Below are 20,033 nucleotides of genomic sequence, written 5' to 3'. Positions count from 1 at the left end.
CTGCTCAGATTGTCTCCTAAATCCTTTATATAGATCAGGAATAGCGGAGTACATATAATACTTTCGTGGGGAATGCTAGATATCACTCCTATTTGACTTGATTTGACTTGATGTCTTTCCATCAGTTGCTACGAAGTGTGACCTCTCTGACAGGAAATCATGAATCCATTTACACAACAGACACATTACTCCATACACACACAATTTGATTAGAAGTTGTTTGTGAGGAACAGTGTCAAAATCCTTCTGGAACTCCAGAAATATGGAATCAGTTTGAAATAGCACCCCTTGCTTCATGTTGGTAAGAGTTAATTGTGTTACACAAGAATGATATTTTCTGAATCCATGCTAACTACTAGTCAATAAATTGCTTTCTTTCAGACCATTCATAATATTCAAAACAGTATATGTTCCAGAATACAACTGCTAATTGGCGATAGTGATATGGATATGTAATTCAGCAGATTACTCCTATTTCCTTTCTCAACTGTTTAGGTGACCTGTGCAACTTTCCGCTCTTTGTATACGGATCTGTTTGCTGAGCTAGCAGTTGTATTTGATTGCTAAGTGTGGAGCTATTGTATAAGTGTACTCTGAAAGGAACCTAATTGATGTACAGTCAGGACTGGAGGAAAAGCCTTTATTAAGTGATTTAAGCTGTTTCGCTACACTCACATTGGCAGTTGTTCTCGATTTGAAATCTGCACCATGCACTTAGTCTTCTTTGGTGAAGGAATTTTAGAAAATCATGTTCAGTAACTCTGCTATAATGGCACTGTCATGGGTAACATTAACATTGCTATCGCACAGTGAAGGTATTGATTGTGTCTTCCTGCTGATGTGCTTTAAATATGTCCAGAATCTCTTTGGATTTTACACTAGATTTCAAGACAAGAGTCTTGTTGTCTTATTACTTGCTATGTTTTGCACATCTTTACTTTGGCCACTTTGAAAGTTTTAAAACAGCAACACAGATTCCCGTCTTTTTAATATACAATGATGTTTTTTCTAAGCATTTTTGATAGAGTTTAATGGGTTGGTGTACCCTTACTGACAGCTCCGTAAAGCACCTGTTTGGTAATGATACTGGTCTGGGAGCTTTGAAGGCAAACAGCCATTTCTAAGAGCACAAAGAAAATCACGTTTTTCCAGATATGTACAGAAAGGTGGTTTTAGAGATATCAGGACTTCCAACCTTTCAACCCAGAGCTGAGCATATTAGTGCCTGTTGTCCTAGTTTTATCAGCTGTGCTTTTGATTGTGTGTTCATTTGCAAGTGCGAAAGTGACTATTATATTTTTACTCACTCCATATGTTCTCTTCATTTGCTGGACAGTATCATCAAAAAACATACATCTGCATATGGATATAAAGAGAGAACAAGTTGATGTTCTAATTGAAAAAATGGGGTTCTTCAGTGAAAGGATGTCAAATTTGTCCTTAATATGTATTGTACATGGTTCGCTCAAGAGTGTGACAAACTTACTGTCCATATTTGATACAGATAATGCTAATATTTATGTAGAGTTCCACAAGTGGACTGATTGATTCATTTATATCACATATGTTGCTTGATAATGATTCTGCAGTTGAAATTGGCCAGTAGCAAATAAAAGAAAACAATTTTCAGCCTGTAGTGGACAACATTTTCTTTTGAAATTTTATCAAGATGGAACAATACTAACCTGGTTGGAGCCCTACCTTCTTGTTCTTGGCAGTGTTCAACAGTGTTCATCGCCTCAAAAATCCAGACTTTCGGATATTGGACTATGTTGTACGATTGATGCAACTCCAGTGTTGTTGTCGTTTTTTTTTTTTTTTTTTTTTTTACTTATATTAACTTTAAATTGATCTGTTGGGCAATGGCCAGTTCACTAACACTTCTGTTCATATACATATCAATAAAAGTGTTGCATCACCCCGACATTTCGTGCAAGTGTGATGCTTTGTGACTGTTCCTGTACTGATTGGATGGTCACCCCTGACATTTGTTTGTAACTGTTACCTGCGGGCAGAACACTGCACTTGAATCAATTGCAGCATTTCAGTTAGAAGTAGTTTACCAGTAGGGACGTAGTGGAGACATCCATGAAGCAGTAGAGTGAACATCCAGCATGTCGTGAAGGACAATCGCGACCAGTGATCGTGTCCGCATCATTACATTACGTGTAGAAGGTTGGTCAGCCAGAGAAGCTGCTCATTGTTTACACCAGAGTCAAAGTGACGTGGTGTGGACATGGAGCCAGTTCCAATTAACTGGTAGAGTTACATCACACAGGTCACCCAGCTTCGACAGGTGTACGTGATCAATATTTAAGATAAAAAATCAAAGGCACTGTGGGCTGAGTGCTCCAGTACTGAATTTGGTGTTCAAAGAAGCTACAAGAACATTAGGTATTACATCCAACTGTTAGGAGATTATTGCGTGATGAGAGTCTCCATTCCCGATGGTCGCAGTGAACACCACATTGAATACCACAACACCGTGGACTAAGTGACAGAACGACAAGAAATCATGCAGAATGGATGTTTTAAGATTAGTGTTGAATGCTGTTTGTGGATGAATCTCAGATCTGTTTGTACCCTGATAATCACAGACAATGTTTTTGGAGACAACTTTATAACATTCACTGTCTGCAACACTGTGTCCCATGTGTACAACAAGGTGGTGGTGGAGTGATGTTCTGGGGTAGCATTAAATGGGGCTACCATAAACCTCTTGTGTGTGCTGAGGGCAGTCTCACTGCTCACTGCTCCACGAGGTTCTGCAACTAATAGTGGTACCGTATCACCAGTATTTAGGTGACAGTTTCATCTTGGTGGATGACAACTTGCTCACTGTGCTGTTCTCCAGAACATGTTCATTCAGCTTGCTAGGATTACCAGAATGGAGTGGCCTGCCTGTTCCCAGAACATGAATCCAATTAAACATCATTCATTTAATTTATTTCTGTGTCCAGTCAGCATTTCCAGAATGTAACAACTCCGATTGCCTTGTTGTTTCTCTCCATCAGGTCCTATGTTGTGTAGGGTTGTTGAAGTTGAGGACAAATTAGCAGGTTGGCTGGGTCTTGGGTTGTTCTGCACTCTCCATCAGCTGGAAGAATGCCCCAGTTTTGCATGTTGGTCTTGCAAAGAGGAATGCCCACCCTAAGACGATTGAGCGATCTCCAAATAGGGTAGGGCATGTCATTTCCAGGAGCTAGCTCTTCCTTTACAGCGATATCAGGTGGTAGCTTGCTCTTGTGCCTGGTGATGCGGTTAGACTCTGGTGTTCCCTCTAGTGGCCGAGTCCTGACGATGAAGCTCTTTCTTGACTTCAGTCAACTGACTACAGCCTGATGATCATGCGGTGGATGTCGGGGATCATAAGTTTGCTTAACCCTCTCTACAACAGCAGCAACAGCCCTTCTAATAGTGGGCGGAGCTATACCAACAATCGGATAGATTTTATCAACTGGAGTTGGCTTCATACATCCCGAAAAGATTTGGACAGTCTCATTGATTGCAATATCAACCTGTTTGGTCTGAGTAGATGCACTCCTCACAGGTGAAGCACACTCCGCAGTGGATACGCACAAAGCAAGAGCCGAAATTCTCAGGATGGGAGGACTTGCTTCCCAGGTGGTGGATGTGAGCCTCCTCAAGATGTTATTCCATGAACTAACTAACTTTCAGCCTGGTGTTATGGCAATGTTTCTTGAAGGACAGAGTTTGGTCAAGGATAACACCCTGATATACTGGTGTTGAAAAATGCTCCAGTCGTTTGCCTTCCCATGTAACCTCCAGTTCATGCCGAGCTTCTCTATGTCTGGGATTGATTGAAACAAACTCTATTTGAACATCAACAATGGCTACGTACTCTGTGTGACTTATGCAGAATTACAATTGAAGAGTGGGACTATTTGGACCAAGTCTGGCATGAAGGTCTCATTTTTGGTCTACCACGATGGATTCAAGCCTGTATCTGAGCAAGAGAATGTTACAACACATACCAACATTGCTCAGGAATGCTGTGAAAACCCTCCCATGATAAACATGATTTTTTTGTTATACTTTTTTTGTGATCTGGACACAATGCAAATGCATTGAATGACGGGATTGCAAATGAGTTGCATGCCAGGAGCCCATTTTTGTTTTCTGTGCAATGAATGTTGAATTAAATGTGTGATGCAAAACTTTTGTTGATATGTGTGTATCAAGATAACTAGACTAGACCGTCCAGTCACTCACAGTTTCAGTGCCAATACTTACCATGAATCTCCTCATCCCATAAACCACAGTTTTGTGAAACAGAACATTGAATACAGTTTGTTATTAAAGTCACCATAAACAGTTATATGGGATTGCAGTGCCTGTGTTATTCTGAATTACAGTGTAATGCTCCTTTGGACACACATGCATGTCCAAAGGAACATTACATCATAATTTGGAATAACACAGGCACTGCAATATTGTATTTATCTGCTGACACTGGCAAGCGACTTTCAGGTAAAATGTCTCCCCTGTGCGGGTGTATACATAATGGATATGCAAGTACAGGTTTTAGACACATGGTTGACGAAAAATGGAAGTTTGGGTCTGGTCGTGAGTCATGCTCAGATAGTCTAAGCAGGAAATCCGGGTTCCACTCCCGGTCTAGCACAAATCTTCATTGTCATCATTCCATTATACAGCTGATGGTAGTCCATACACGCAACTGCAAATACATTTGATGTAATTATATATTGTGACACAGACACTCTATACATCCATCAAATGTAGATTGAAAACACAGTTTATGTTCGCAACAATCAAAGTAGTTCTCACAGATATTCCACTAAGATGTGTAGTTAACAGGAGAAATAATTAAGAAATGTTAATTGTTCCATAAATGGTGGACTTTCATGTCTTTCATTGCATAACTTAATTAGATGAGCACAAACTTGATTAAAATGTTAATTGATTACTTCCTGGCCATTGAATTTGCTATATGATTGTAGCTAACTAGCTTCAAATGAAAAATTAGGGGGAAAAAATTCATTGGTAACCCCCCTTTTGAATCATACAGACGTATATTGATAAATAGATGACTGGATGATTCAGTGCTGAACAAACAGGCAAATGTCTTAATCTATATTTTGAAATTAGATGCAGATTGTGGACTGTAAATTCCTGGGCAGTAGAAACCCCCTGGCCATGGTCCTTCATCACAAAAAATAGAAACTCTCTACTATCATTTATATATACATGTATAATTTTTTTGGAACAAAGAAATTAATTTTCAGAATTTGAAACATTGGACAATAAATAACAAAATACACTTCACAAATTTAATCAATCACTATATTGCTGAGTTTTGGAAACCACACTTTTGTTTTGAGTCTGACCCCCAGCTTCCAGTGGCCCAGGCTGTGAGTCTGTTTTCCAGGTACTTTTGTCAGTCCCGTGGTTCCAATAGTACTCAGTGTCCATATATTCAAAAGAGTGTACAACATTTTATATACTTGTCAGTTAATTAATTTAAAGGTATGGAAGCTGCTGTTAAGCACTCAGTTCTCTTGAAATAAAATCTGAATTACTCAATTTCTCAATATTTGCTAAATTGATAAAAAAAATGACTTTTTTGTTGTTTTTTCCTGTCAGATTCCAATATAGTTTCTTCATTTGTTGAAACTGATTAATTATCAATTTAATTCTTTTTACTTGGAATCATTCAAATTGAAATAAGTTTACATGAGTCTTATTTCATGAATAAGTTAAATACGTATTATAACATTTTGAAAATAGAATATGCAGCAGTGTGTATTTGATTAGCCGTTAAAATTGTGAATTCATTTGGTTTTTTACTTATATTGCCATAGATTAGATAAATTATTTCACTCGTGCTTCCAGTCATATAGGTGTCTTATCACTACAAAAACATATTGGTTTACCCACACTTATACTTCATTACTTGCTCATGTCTGCTTTCTCATTACATTTTTCTCGTACAAACCTGTTGGTTGAAGTAATGCATTTGCAAAATAAAATAGTGCAAAGACAGGTTTTGTAATTGTTGCTGCTTCATTTACCTCATTACTATTTCATTACAGTCATCATTCCATACATTCTGTTATTATTTCATCACAGTATTACTTGATTAGACTTCATTGACCCATTCCTTACTTATACTTTGTCAGTTGATTGCCTCATTATCATTAATCCATGTTGCTGATGTATCATATATTCCTTCATTACATAATAATTAAACATGAAAGTCCATGCTTTGTCTTTTATTATAAAAAATGGCTCTACTAAATACCACATCATAGCAACAAAATTTCTTCATTATTTACAAACTTCTCCCTCGCATTATTGACAGACAAAAGCTTATTTACTGTATTTTATTGCACCAGGTGAGGGTATTACTTTACTTTAAACCTAATTCACTTAGGTTTCTTTAGTTTGTACTTCAACCTGAAGGGCGGCATGGTGATATGTTTTTATGAAACTGGCCCATTAGTGCAGCAAACTGGATCTAGTTTTACCTTAGTTTAAGTAATCAACTTAAATTTAATGTCAAACATTTGCGAAAATGAAACCTAGTTGCTCAACATTTTTCATCTATTGCTGCTATTTAACATTTGCATTACTTGTTGCATTTTAATTTTACTACTCATTGAGCTGAAAAAGATTTTTTAAATTATTTATGTAATTTTCACCATAACTAAATCTGACCATGTAGAAAACATTTTTTCATAAAATTTAGCTGACACAGCGTATGCTTCCATACTCTTATTGGTGTATAGAAAAATACAAATACAGACCTGATACTTTTACACATTAGAACTGAAAATAGTAGAGGATGATTATTTTTTTCTTGCATTCTGTGGGTGGAATAGTTAGAGAATTGAGTGATTCAAAAAAGGGGAGTCAAATCACTCAGCTGAGAAAGGCACTGTTTGCCAAATAGCGTGTTCAGTAAAGTTCTGTGAAGTTCCTACATATTCATAGAGTCACAGTTACCCTGACCCCCTGCTCCTCCATCTAATTTTGCAACACTGGGTGAAATTTTACTCGTATTATTCACATCACCTGCAAATATTGCACTCCACCCAAAATCTTTGAACATTCCACACCTCACAAAAACAATTCCTTTCAACATTGCATTCATGCTGAAGTTTGTCATAAGCCCATGTATATCGAAAACTGCATTCAGCATAGTGTCTGCTTCATTATCAGTTTCTAATATGTTCGAAATAGCTACTACTGGTAATATAGCAACAGGCTTATTTACCTTAATAATATTTTCTTCTCCAGCATGCACACATTTCCTCACAATTTTGCTTGAATCAGTCTTTACTAACTTCATTTCCTTTACTTTATTACTAATTACTAAGGCTTTACATTCCTTTTTAATAAGATCATTAACTTTGTCTTCACTTTCATTTCCTACCTATGCCCCATTCAACTCAACATTGTTGACATTATTCGTAACCATTTGCATCTCATTTACACCATAGTTAATTACTAAAGTTCTACATTCTTTTTGAAACTGGCGCTCATTCACACTGCCATATATTTTATCAGTAATTTCATTCATTACTTGCATATCTTCTGTTTCAGCATAATCACATGCGTTAGTATTTACGTTAACAGTTTCCTCATCTACCTCCAGATTCTGAACATTGATGTTACCTCTATGCTTAGTATCAGAAATCAGTTCATTACACTAACATTACCAGAGCAAATTTGCATGCCTTCTGCAGCTTTAACCTGGCAATAATTAAAATCATCAACTTTCATCCCCGTATTACAAATGTTTTCCATTTAATTTTCTTTTCGTTTCATTTCCAAAAACATCTAATATTGAATCCAATTTTTTTTTTATTTCTTCTAATTTATTTTCTAAACAAATTTGTACAGAGTCCATCTTTTTGTTCAGACCATCAGTATGAACCATTACCTCATTAACTTCCTTCTTAATGTCACTGTTGGTATGTTCTGACTCCAACTCTAGATCACTAATGTCACATTTTATTTGGTGTTTAAGGTTATGGACGATTCTTTCGCTCAGTTTACTCAATGCATTCAATAGCCACTCATTATTATCAACATTTACTGCTCCTTGTTGTAAATATCTTTCTGCCTGTATTTTTGGCTTTACATCCACTTCACTCATTACTCCTGCTTCACTTCCCTCTACTTCATTGTCACAGTAGTCTGTAGGGAAGCCCTTGATGTTTCATTGATAACTGGACAGTCATTCACTTCTCCAAACAAGATTGAATCTAACTCTGACTTGAACCAACTGTCCGCACAAGGTACACTTTTAATTTCTACTGCCTATTCTTCATCTAAAGAACGCTGTCTTTCACTATTTTATCACTCATTTTGAACAAATAGTGAACAACACTTAGTAGGAGGACTATGTTACCTTAATTCTTACATGTTAGTTGATACTGTTAGGAGGACTATGTTACCTTAATTCTTGCATGTTAGTTGATACTGTTGCTTGGTCACTCCAGCTAACTCACATCCCCACCCCAGGTTGCAGTGTTGACATCTGAACTCCCAGTTGGGTCCTCATTGGCTGGTGTATCAAGTGTAGCTATTCAATTTCTGCTCTTCTGCTGGCTGCAATTACTTTTAAAGATGGCAGCTGGTTCTCACTTTTCTTATTGATTGTTTTTCAATTTGGGAGCTTTCTTGTTGGGTCTTTCTATGCGGTTTAGCTCATCTAATTCTGTTTCTTCTTTTTAATCCCATATACATTGTTATGTTCACTGCCCTAACACTTTTTTTCACTAATGTACCACATATAGTTTTATTTACATACTGTATGCTGTCACTGTTCTTGAGGTCACTGTCTTTATTAACAGCAGTGCCACTGTCCACTAGGTTCATAAGTTCTTTTCACCGAGCCAAAACAAGAACATTTCTTAACGTGGCAGCACTACTTGGAACAGCGCTAACCTGGTTCCAGCCTCACCTTCTTGTACTTCTCAGTAATGTAGAAGTACAAGTATCTTGAAACCGAAAAGTTACTTGGTGTTGAACTATGTTATATACAATATTTGATGAAACACCATTGTTTTTTAATTTCACCTGGTCACACATTTATTAACTTGATTATATATAAAAACAAAGATGAGGTGACTTACCGAACAAAAGCGCTGGCAGGTCGATAGACACACAAACAAACACAAACATACACACAAAATTCAAGCTTTCGCAACAAACTGTTGCCTCATCAGGAAAGAGGGAAGGAGAGGGGAAGACGAAAGGAAGTGGGTTTTAAAGGAGAGGGTAAGGAGTCATTCCAATCCCGGGAGCGGAAAGACTTGCCTGTCCTTTTTTCCCCCTAAGGTAAGTCTTTCCGCTCCCGGGATTGGAATGACTCCTTACCCTCTCCTTTAAAACCCACTTCCTTTCATCTTCCCCTCTCCTTCCCTCTTTCCTGATGAGGCAACAGTTTGTTGCGAAAGCTTGAATTTTGTGTGTATGTTTGTGTTTGTTTGTGTGTCTATCGACCTGCCAGCGCTTTTGTTCGGTAAGTCACCTCATCTTTGTTTTTATATATAATTTTTCCCACGTGGAATGTTTCCTTCCATTATATTTACTAACTTGAAATTGACCTGTTGGGTGATGACCACTTCATTAACACTTCTAGTCATATACTATCAAGATAACCAGGCTAGACTGCCAAATCAGTCACATATTCAGTGGCAACACTTTCGGTAAACACATTTCATGTTTGCAACAACCAAAGAAGTTCACAGAGATATTTCTCTAAGACATGTTGTTAACAAGATAAATGGCATGCAAATGTTAATTATTTCATCCAGTAGGATGGGGGCAACTTTTGTATCTTTCACTGGATAACTTGATCCAAATGGACACTAACTTGCATAAAAATGTTAATTGATTACTTTCTAACCACTGACTTTACTAACTCATTGAACAACCAAAGTACCATTTGTTATGGAAGGATAAGAAGCTGTATAAATGTTGACTGCTGTTCAAGGCACTGATTTGTAGTCAAATCCACTTTCAAATCATAAAAGATTTCTCATGCAAACCTGGCTTCTTCAATGGTGTCCGTGAATGAATACTGTGTGAAGCATGAATGTGAAAGACCTTCCTCTATCAGAACAATCCTCATGTAAACATTATGCTGTGTATTCTTCCATGTTTGCTATTACCTCATTGGATTTTATTTCCTCCAAAGCCTCAGCTGAATACAATAGTAACCTTATGTTTTATGCGGCAGCGTAGCTCACTCGCAGTGCTCAGCGAAGAGAACACAGTGCACAATGTATTACTGGCACTTTTAAACAAAGAAGCAGGTCCAACAAGACTGCAAGGATGTGAGCAACTGCAGATAATCGTGCGGAAGCTTTTTGTTTCTCTTCGATATTTCACAATTGAATGTTAATAATGTTTAATGTAATCTATTTCCAGTTGTTTTATTTTAACCCTTCTCTCAGACAGGTATTTTAAAATGCTGGAACACTGAAATTATTCACATCAGAAGTATTACAATTAAAACATTTGGTAACAGATTAGACCAAACATTACACCTGCAGATAACAAAATCATCAAACAGCGGATAAATAATAAATCTTGAAGTACTATTAAAATTTTAAAAGGGATGGATTAATTTGGAGTAATACTCTGGTAATAACTTAGAAAAAGAGCATAAAAAGAATATTAAAAAAATACGTGAATAAACACAGCATAATTTGTCTGTGAGAGCAATTAGTGATTTTAAGAGTATATTGCAGAGATTTCACTTTATAATGAAATACTGAAGTCAAGGTATTACTCATGTGAGAACCTCTGAACTACTTCAAACGTCCACCCCCACTAGCTGAATGGTCAGTGTGATGGATTGTCGGTCCTCTGGGCCTGGGTTCGATTCCTGGCTTGGTCGGGGAATTTTCTCCGCCCAGGGACTGGGTGTTGTGCTGTCATCATCATCATTCTATCATCCTCATCGACTGCAGGTCGCCGAAGTGGCGTCAAGTTGAAAGACCGGCACCTGGCAAACGGTCTGCCCGGCGGTGGACCCTAGCCATACGATTAAATAAAAAACTCCTTCAGTCTCTGAATCTGAAGAAGATACCTTCAACTTTGATGAGTCGCCAATGAACAACACAATCTATGAAACCCTAGAAATGCCACATTTTGTCATCTTCTTTTATTACGTGTTGTTCTGCATCTCACCAGCATTTGGCAGTGATATGCGACAGAGCCTCTTGCATTAATTTAAGCACATCTGGTGCCTTACATGTCATATTATTTCTTTCGACATATCTTTTAACATTTCTCCAGGCAAGTTCTAGGGCGTTCAAGTTGCAGTGGTATGGCAGTAAGCTAACAACAGTGTGACCAGCAAACAGTGCTGTTTCATCAGTACTGTACTGATCTACAACGTAAGCTTCAACCTGTTTCAGTAATTCAGGCTTAGTTGCAGTAGAATCAACATGTGCTCCCTTTTCCATCAGCCAATATACAATGTCTTCCTTCCTCCAATGTTTTTGTTGCCTATATTCAAACTATGATATGAAGCATTGTCCATAATTTTAACACTGTAGGGATTGAATTTGGTTGGTATATCAATGAATCATTTTATAACAACAAAAACAATCAATTATTGACAAAATTATTTCATTGTATAGAAAAAAAATCTATTCACCAAGTGGCGGCAGAACACACGTGTAAAATGCCGGTTGTAATTGGCAAGCTTTTGGAGCCAATGGCTTGTTCTTCAGGCAGAAGGCTTGAAGGGGAAGGAAGAAGGATGAAGGAAAAGGACTGGAGAGGTCAAGGAAAAGGGATATATTTTGGGAAACTCATCCAGAACCGTGGGTCAGGGGAGACTTTCTGTATGGGATGAGAGGGAAAGACTTTATTATGGAAAGGAAAGTTTGCTACAAACCATATAGTGGAGATGCTGAGTCGCAGATAGGCACAACAAAAAGACTGCCACAAATAAAGCTTTTGGCCAGTAAGGCCTCAGTCGACAATACACACACACACACACAACGGCAGTCTCAGGCAACTAAAACCACACTGCGAGCAGCAGCACTAGCGCATGATGGGAGTGGCGACTGGATGGGGGTAAGGAGGAAACTGAGGTGGGGAGGAAAAGGGATAGTATGATAGGGGTGACAGACAGTGAAGTGCCACAGTTTAGACAGATGGCAGGGGAGAGATGGTGAGGGACGGGAGTGGGGGTGGGGGGGGGGGGAATAGTGGAGAAGGAGAGAAGTAAAAAGACTGGGTGTGATGGTAGAATGGCAGCTGTGTAGCGCTGAAATGGGAACAGAGAAGGGGCTGGATGGGTGAGGACAGTGACTAATGAACATTGAGGCCAGGAGGGTTAAGGGAACGTAGGATGTATTACAGGGAAAGTTCCCACCTGTGCAGTTCAGAAAAGCTGGTGTTGGTGGGGAGGATCCATATGGTACAGGCTGTGAAGCAGTCATAGAAGTGAAGGATGTCATGTTGGCAATGTGCTCAGCAACAGGTTGGTCCCTTGGAAACAAGGCCACGGTTTGTCGGTGGCCATTCATGTGGACAGACAGCTTGTTGGTTGTCATGCCCACATAGAATGCAGCACCACACCCCCACCCCCACCCCTCCCCATCTCTCCCGTCCCCTCTGTCTAACCTGTGGCACTTCACTGTCTGCCACTCCTACCATACTATCCCCTCTCCTCCCCACCTTAGCCTCCTCCTTACCCCCATCCAGTCGCCACTCCCATCATGTGTTAGTGTTGCTGCTCCCAGTTGGTTTCAGTTGCTTCCTGTGACTGCAGTCACTCGTGCGTGCGTGTGTGTGTGTGTGTGTGTGTGTGTGTGGGGTGTGTGTGTGTGTGTGTGTGTGTGTGTGTGTGTGTGTGTGTGTGTGTGTGTGTTTGTGTGTGTGGGGTGTCTATTGTTGACAAAGCCGTTACTGGCTGAAAGTTTTATTTGTGGCAGTCTTTTTGTTGTGCCTATCTGCGACTCAGCATAGTCAGTTTTTGTTACCTTGGTGATAGACCTGCAACAAAAGCTTGTCTCTATTAGTCACTGTTTTGTCAGTGCACACTTTCTGTGTTACATGTCCCGCGTTAACCCATGTTTTGTTAGGTAATAAATCTTTCATTTCTCGTATCTGAACTTTGAATCTGCTGGAGATAACATCTCCTCCACAAAGCAATATCCTCTCTAACGGTAATAATGCTATTTCATTTCGTACTTTTGAAATGAAAACCAATATCCTTTATCAGTTTATGAAATGTTCTTTTAGAAGTAGGCAATTCGTCATCATTATCTACTGCTTGAAGTATCTTGTTCATTGTAGGCACTTTATTCCTGAAGAAAAGTGCATGCACCTTTGAGCACACAGCATTTTTAACGAAATAGTGATGGTTTACTAAATTATGTGACATATGTAACTGAACACTCATGTACAGGGAGATCACCACTAACAAACTAAGAAATGATTAGCAGGAATTTACTCTCAAGTGTACAACACAGGAAATCATCTTGATAAACATTAAAAAAAGAAGAAAAATTTTGGAGTGTGATCGAACCACAACCTTCCATATACAAGTCAATTACTATATTCACTTCACTACCACAACTGTGTAGATTTGGTGATATTTTTATAATGATGTTATACAATGTTTCTCAAATTTGTTAAAAAGGAGAAAATTTAAGTGCTTTGGCATTTCACATCCAAGGGAGAAATGGAGAGACTATTTACAAACCAGGCCAATATGTACCAGTCAGAACTAACTATAATGTTACGCACAGAACTGTTCAGAGAAAGTGATTGTACACTGATATTAAAAATAAGAAATATGCATTTAGGGTCCTGATCAGCAAAACCATTGCTGTCTGTCAGTGCTTTAGACTGTCCTAAAGTCTCATTAATGGTAGTAAAACATAAAATATTTAATATGTAATTAGGGTGATAACACTCATGAATGTGTGCTACAGCAGGTAACCTATTACCACATATGTGTTTGTTTACATCAGGGTTGTTCTTATGAAGAACATAGGATACATATATTAACTTGTAATTTTCAACTGTGGGTTAAATAGAATGTTGCTGTCACATGTGATTCTTGAAAATATAACAACAGATCAAAACCCAGGTTGTTGCAACTTTCAATAGTGACTGTTTTCTCTTTGTTTATAACTGATATATTTGAACTGCCTGTTTTGTGAAATCATTTTTTTTTTTTCTTTTTGAATCAGTTCGAAACTGGCTGAACATGCCCAAAGAAGTTGCCAATTCACAGACAAGGGAGGGTTGTGTGGATCTACCAATAGATGCTGCAGAGTGGTTGGCTCATTTCAAAATGCAGAACAGTACTCTCTTAAACAGGCTTGATGTAAGCATTTTTACAGAACAAGAAGTTTATTTATTTTGTATTCTATCCTACTATCTTTCTACTGTTTGAATAATCAACTATAACTCACTTGACCCAACAGCAGCAATTGCAGTATGACTGACAGAAACATTTATGTGGACAGCCTGTATAACATTCACTAGTTACTCACTTTAGACTTTTATGTAATTATTTAATTAATGACCCGTATAAAATGTAGATAGCTAGACAATCAGACAGTAATTGTTAGGGATTTCTTTATCTCCCAATGATTCATAATTAATTAATCAGTTTAATTATTAACATCAATAATTATAGTCAATAGCATTAAATGGTAATAATAATAATAAATATGTTTATACTAAAGTGAATAATTGTTCTAATGTTGGTCACCTTGAGCTAATAAAATCTTAGCTAATCACCTATTCTGTAAGTCCACACAATCATTACCTAATCCGCTACTAGGAAGAATGTATGAAAACTAAGTATCATTTATTGCACATCAAATAAATAACATATCAAAAAAAGCAGTTCTGATTCCTTCATCATCTCCCACATTTTCCAGTTCAATAATAGATGACTTACATAACTTTGTGTGCTATACGTAACTCGACAGGTAAACTGAAAATCGTCCGTTTTAGTTCATGACAGTATAACAATGTAAAGTCTGGTCATTGTTCAGTTTTTAAGCATCATTAAGTGAGAGATCAGAGTGAAAAATATAAAACAATACTGAGTACTGTTTATCAAAGAATACTCAACTGATAGATATCTAGTCCAATAATAAACAAACAATGCATACTGTTATGGTTGTGGTTTGGAGACAGCTTTGTTTTACATGGCGGTTAAGATCCTTGGACCTTTTCTCTTGATTGTGCTATTGTGATCAGATTATTATTCTCCAAAGGCAAATTATTAATTCGTGACTATATGTATCAAAACCTCTAAAATATCTCTGTCGAGATACGCTTGACACCAGTCGCCACCCGTGAAAATATAATGAACACACATTTGTTTCATCATGTTATATATAGACTCAAGATATTTGAATTCATTCTCTCACTTTTACAAAAAAAAACTTTTTTACAAAATATTCAAAAACTTTAACATTCACACATTAATAATTACAATATATTCTTACAAACTAATTGGACAAAAATACAGCTAGATCCATATAGCAGACTTTTACCACAGTTGTAGTACTACTATTAGAGATGGGTGGTGGCTTGCATGTACTCTTAGCTGCTACAGTTCTCAATCAAGCATTTGATATCCCATTATGTCAGAGGGTCTTTATGAGTAACTAAGAGGTAAACAACTGAGAGTAAAAAGTGCTTGAAAATAACTGGAGAAAGTGGCAAAGTGTTTCTGATAAAGATTTTGAAAGGTGAAACTGTCTCATAAATGTTTCTGTCAGGTATGTTCCAGTTTTTGCTGTTTGTAAGTGCATGTAATGTGAATATATTGCATCTGAGCGGGTCAGAAGCAAAGGGTTATAAGTGTACTTCATGCTGTTTTGAGAAAAGCTGAAGTTAAAGTTCACAAGGTTTCAGAATTGTCTTTAGATTTCAAAATGGAATTTTAGAATTTTTTATGTGTATTAGGCACAAGAATACTCTGTAGCACTTTCTTTTTCCATGTTGGAATAGCAAGTGATTAGTTTTATATCATGTATCGCAAAATCCATATGCACTTGTACTCCTTTGCTTGTTGTACATTGTGAGTTAAGAAGAATGTGATTTATGCTTACTCTATAATGCTTTATTATTGGTTGTTAACAATTCAGTATCATGAAACTTGTATTTAGAGCTGTAACAAGGAACATTTCTGTAATGCTACTTGAATACCATTTCTTTTGTGGCTTACAATAGTGAAACAAGATAAGAAAGAATTCTTGTCAATGCATTAACCCATTATTGAAAATATTTCGATCAACCTGGTCAGTGATCTCTTCTCGTGTATTACAAAAAGATTATTTTGATAATATCAACATTAAAAATCACTATACCCTATGTGAATATAATTCATTTTCTTAGTATAGCATGTAAAATAGTGCTACAAAAGAAGAAACAATCTAGAATGAGATTTTCTCTCTGCAGCGGAGTGTGCGCTGATATGAAATTTCCTGACAAATTAAAACTCTGTGCCGGACCGAGACTCGAACTCGGGACCTTTGCCTTTCGCGGGCAAGTGCTCTACCATCTGAGCTACTCGAGCACGACTCATGCCCCATCCTCACAGCTTTACTTCTGCCAGTACCTCATCTCCTACCTTCCAAACTTTACAGAAGCTCTCCTGCGAAACTTGAAGAACTATCACTCCTGTAAGAAAGGATATTGTGAAGACATGGCTTAGCCACAGCCTGGGGGATGTTTCCAGAATGAGATTTTCACTCTGCAGCGGAGTGTGCGCCGATATGAAACTTCCTGGCAGATTAAAACTGTGTGCTGGACCGAGTTGTGCTTGGGTAGCTCAGATGGTAGAGCACTTGCCCACAAAAGGCAAAGGTCCCAAGTTCAAGTCTCGGTCTGGCACACAGTTTTAATCTGCCAGGAAGTTTCATATCAGTGCACACTCCACTGCAGAGTGAAAGTCTCATTCTGGAAACATCCCCCAGGCTGTGGCTAAGCCATGTCCCCGCAATATCCTTTCTTTCAGGGGTGCTAGTTCTGCAAGTTTCGCAGGAGAGCTTCTGTAAAGTTTGTAAGGTAGGAAACGAGGTACTGGCAGAAGTAAAGCTGTGAGGACAGGGCGTGAGTCGTGCTTGGATAGCTCAGATGGTAGAGCACTTGCCCGTGAAAGGCAAAGGTCCCAAGTTAGAGTCTCGGTCTGGCACACAGTTTTAATCTGCCAGGAAGTTCCAAGAAACAATCTATTAATAATCTGATTCCAGGAAGTCTTTCTCTTCATCTGGTTTAAGTACTTCAAGTGGGTCATCCCTGGTTGTTCTTTTTGGTTGTCTGTCTTCATGTGAAAGTGAACAGAATAATTCATGATGGTTAGCTGGGATAAATGGAAGCAAATTCAAAAGATTTTTGTAATTTGGAAGCTTAAACTTTGGAGATTGGTTGTATAGAGGTGACAAGATGACATTTGTGGGAGTTCCACCTTTTCTGTTGTGTATTGTTAGACACAAGTATGCTGTATCTCTTTGGTGTCAACTGTTTAGTGATTTTTTTGTAACTAGTTTTCTTTTCATTCACCAGGGAGCAGCTATGTTACATACCTTAGAATGCACCAGATGCACTTATCCCATTTTCTGGGAAGTGTCACTTGTATCCCATTGCCTCTGACCCCTAATATATTAGGACTATATTAGCCACTCCTATAATTTATCAGAATATTATCACTCTAGGACATAAAATCTGCATAACCCTATGTTCCCATTAAACAGGTTTTAATTTTGCCATAAGTATATACATGATAGAGTTCTATGGAAAATTGAATAAATGATTTGGTAGAAGAATTTTATAAACAAAATAGTATTTAAGTAGTGTAAGAGGAAGAGCATAATTTTTTTATTTATTACTTACTTATTTTCAAATCAAAGTAGTGGCTTCACTCCTAAAATACATATATAAAGTAATATAGAAGTAATTTCAAAAATTATCAGTTTCAGTAGATTGCAGTGGCTGCTTCTCATTCCACATTCCTGAAGGTTGTCCTTTATGTAGGGATTTACAGAACAGGAATTGCGAAGAAATGTTTTTAGCTTTCATTAAATTATTAGGGTTATTCATTGTTTCTAGATGGTAATTACCAAGTATAATGTAACAAGATGTTTCATATGACTTTGCCACATCGAATGACTTCTCTAACCTTCCTCCTGTGACTATTAAATGTGTGAAACGTTATTAGATAATTTACAGAAGACTATAGAATTTGCTTTTCATTTCTCTTCTCATTTATTGGTACCAAGTTCAGTTTTGATGATCAGCTTTTGAGAATATGTGAGCATCTGTATGTTAACACGGACTGGTAAGCTACATCATCTTGAAGTTTCAAACATTTCATAAGTGGCAATGATCAACAAAATTGTTATACAACTCCATAAACAACAAATTGCTATTAGTATATTAAATGATTATTTACAATAGATTGACACTGAAATTACACGTTGACATAGTAACTGTACAGACTGAAAGCTAGTCCATGATTTCTGAAAACTATACTGTATTTATGTATTGAATGCTCACCTCTGACTGATGGTGCGTTTGTGTTATATGTCTCTTTATGGTACATGTAGTATGATATTAAAAAATATTAAAGTATAGAGCCATTGCATTTTAAATGTTAACATAAATACAGTGAAAATAGAAGATGCAAAGCTATAATAGGCCGTTAGGTAAATTAGCCTAACCAAAATCTGAGTAATTAGAAAATGACAATAAGTACTACTTTATTAGCAGGAAGTTTTAATATGCACAGGGATCCTCAAAGTTCCCCAAGAATTTTCTAGAAAGTGAGATTTTGTATTTGGGAAAATTAATAAACTGACATATTATTTTAGAAAAAGTATACATTTCCATAAACATAAAAATCGTGGCTACTAAACTAATACTGGATTTTGGAAAGAATTACACTTTAGTATTGGAACATTATGTAACATGGAAATTTTGAATGCAAAGGAATTCAGGTACTACAGCAGATGATGAGTAGAACGAATAGTAGCTTATTATCTAAATCACTTTATTCAGCAGATTAATATTGTACATATATATTGTCGCAGAAGAAGCTGAGTAGCACTGTGATGTAGTGGTTATGATACTAAACTGTTGCATGGAGGGTCGTGAGTTCAAAATTCACCCGGAATGTACAATTTTAATTTCTATGTTCGGTTCAAGTACATTCCAGAAATATCCACAGATGTCAAGCATCATTGTACTGGAATGTTCTGTAGCTGTATATATACTGTATGTATTTTGGCTGGAGGTAGTTCGCTCCGCGCTCTTGTACGTGCAATTGCTGAATAAACCTTTGTTAAGTGAAGTTAGTGTTCATCATTCACCTAATTACACCTTCTTTTGTGTGACACTGTTTTGGTGGAGGCGCCAGGTATTGAAACTTCTGATAGCGCACATTATCGACAACACGGTGGCTCCCGTCAGACAATGACAGAGCCACCATTTACATGGCGAGAAACCCGAGTTCGAGCCATATTCAACAGATTGCAATCTACCAGAGACAGAAGAAGAAGAGGACGTTACGATGACAGCAACTGTGTGCCATCACATGAGACATCCTTCCGGGTTCTCTGGGTATGATGGTCAAGATCCAAACAAGTGGCTGAAGGTATATGAGCATATAGCCAAATCTAACAAATGGGATGAAACCGTGTGTTTGGCTAACGTATTTTGTTACTTAGAAGACACTGCCAAGCAATGGTATGAGAACAACGAGGAGAAGTTCACAAACTGGGAAGTATTCCAGGCAGAACTGCGAATGTATTTCGGCGACACACAACAACATAAGTGCAAGGTTGAAAATAAATTAAAGTGCAGGTCACAGCATCCAGGAGAAACTACAGCACTACAGCATCCTACATTCAAAATGTCTTGGATCTGTGTGAAATAGTGTATCCTAGAATGAAGGAGGAAAATAAGGTTGCACATATCATGAAGGGTTTGCTGAGGACATGTATCAAGCCCTACTCCTGAAGGAGGTATCGACAGCAGATGATTTC

General features: G+C 37.5%; 1 protein-coding gene across 1 annotated transcript in view; it reads left to right on the top strand.

Moving 5' to 3' along the window:
- Window positions 1–20,033, top strand: part of LOC124798709 (28S ribosomal protein S29, mitochondrial) — a 96,656-nt gene that overhangs the window by 64,699 nt on the left and 11,924 nt on the right. The window contains exon 5 of the mRNA XM_047262224.1: window positions 14,217–14,353. Coding sequence (XP_047118180.1) covers window positions 14,217–14,353 — 137 coding nt within the window. The remainder of the gene's footprint in view (window positions 1–14,216; window positions 14,354–20,033) is intronic.

Source organism: Schistocerca piceifrons, chromosome 5 (genome assembly GCF_021461385.2).
Source record: "Schistocerca piceifrons isolate TAMUIC-IGC-003096 chromosome 5, iqSchPice1.1, whole genome shotgun sequence".
NCBI lineage: Eukaryota > Metazoa > Arthropoda > Insecta > Orthoptera > Acrididae > Schistocerca > Schistocerca piceifrons.
Note: the sequence above shows the minus strand (reverse complement) of the source record. Positions and strands in the feature narration are given on the sequence as shown.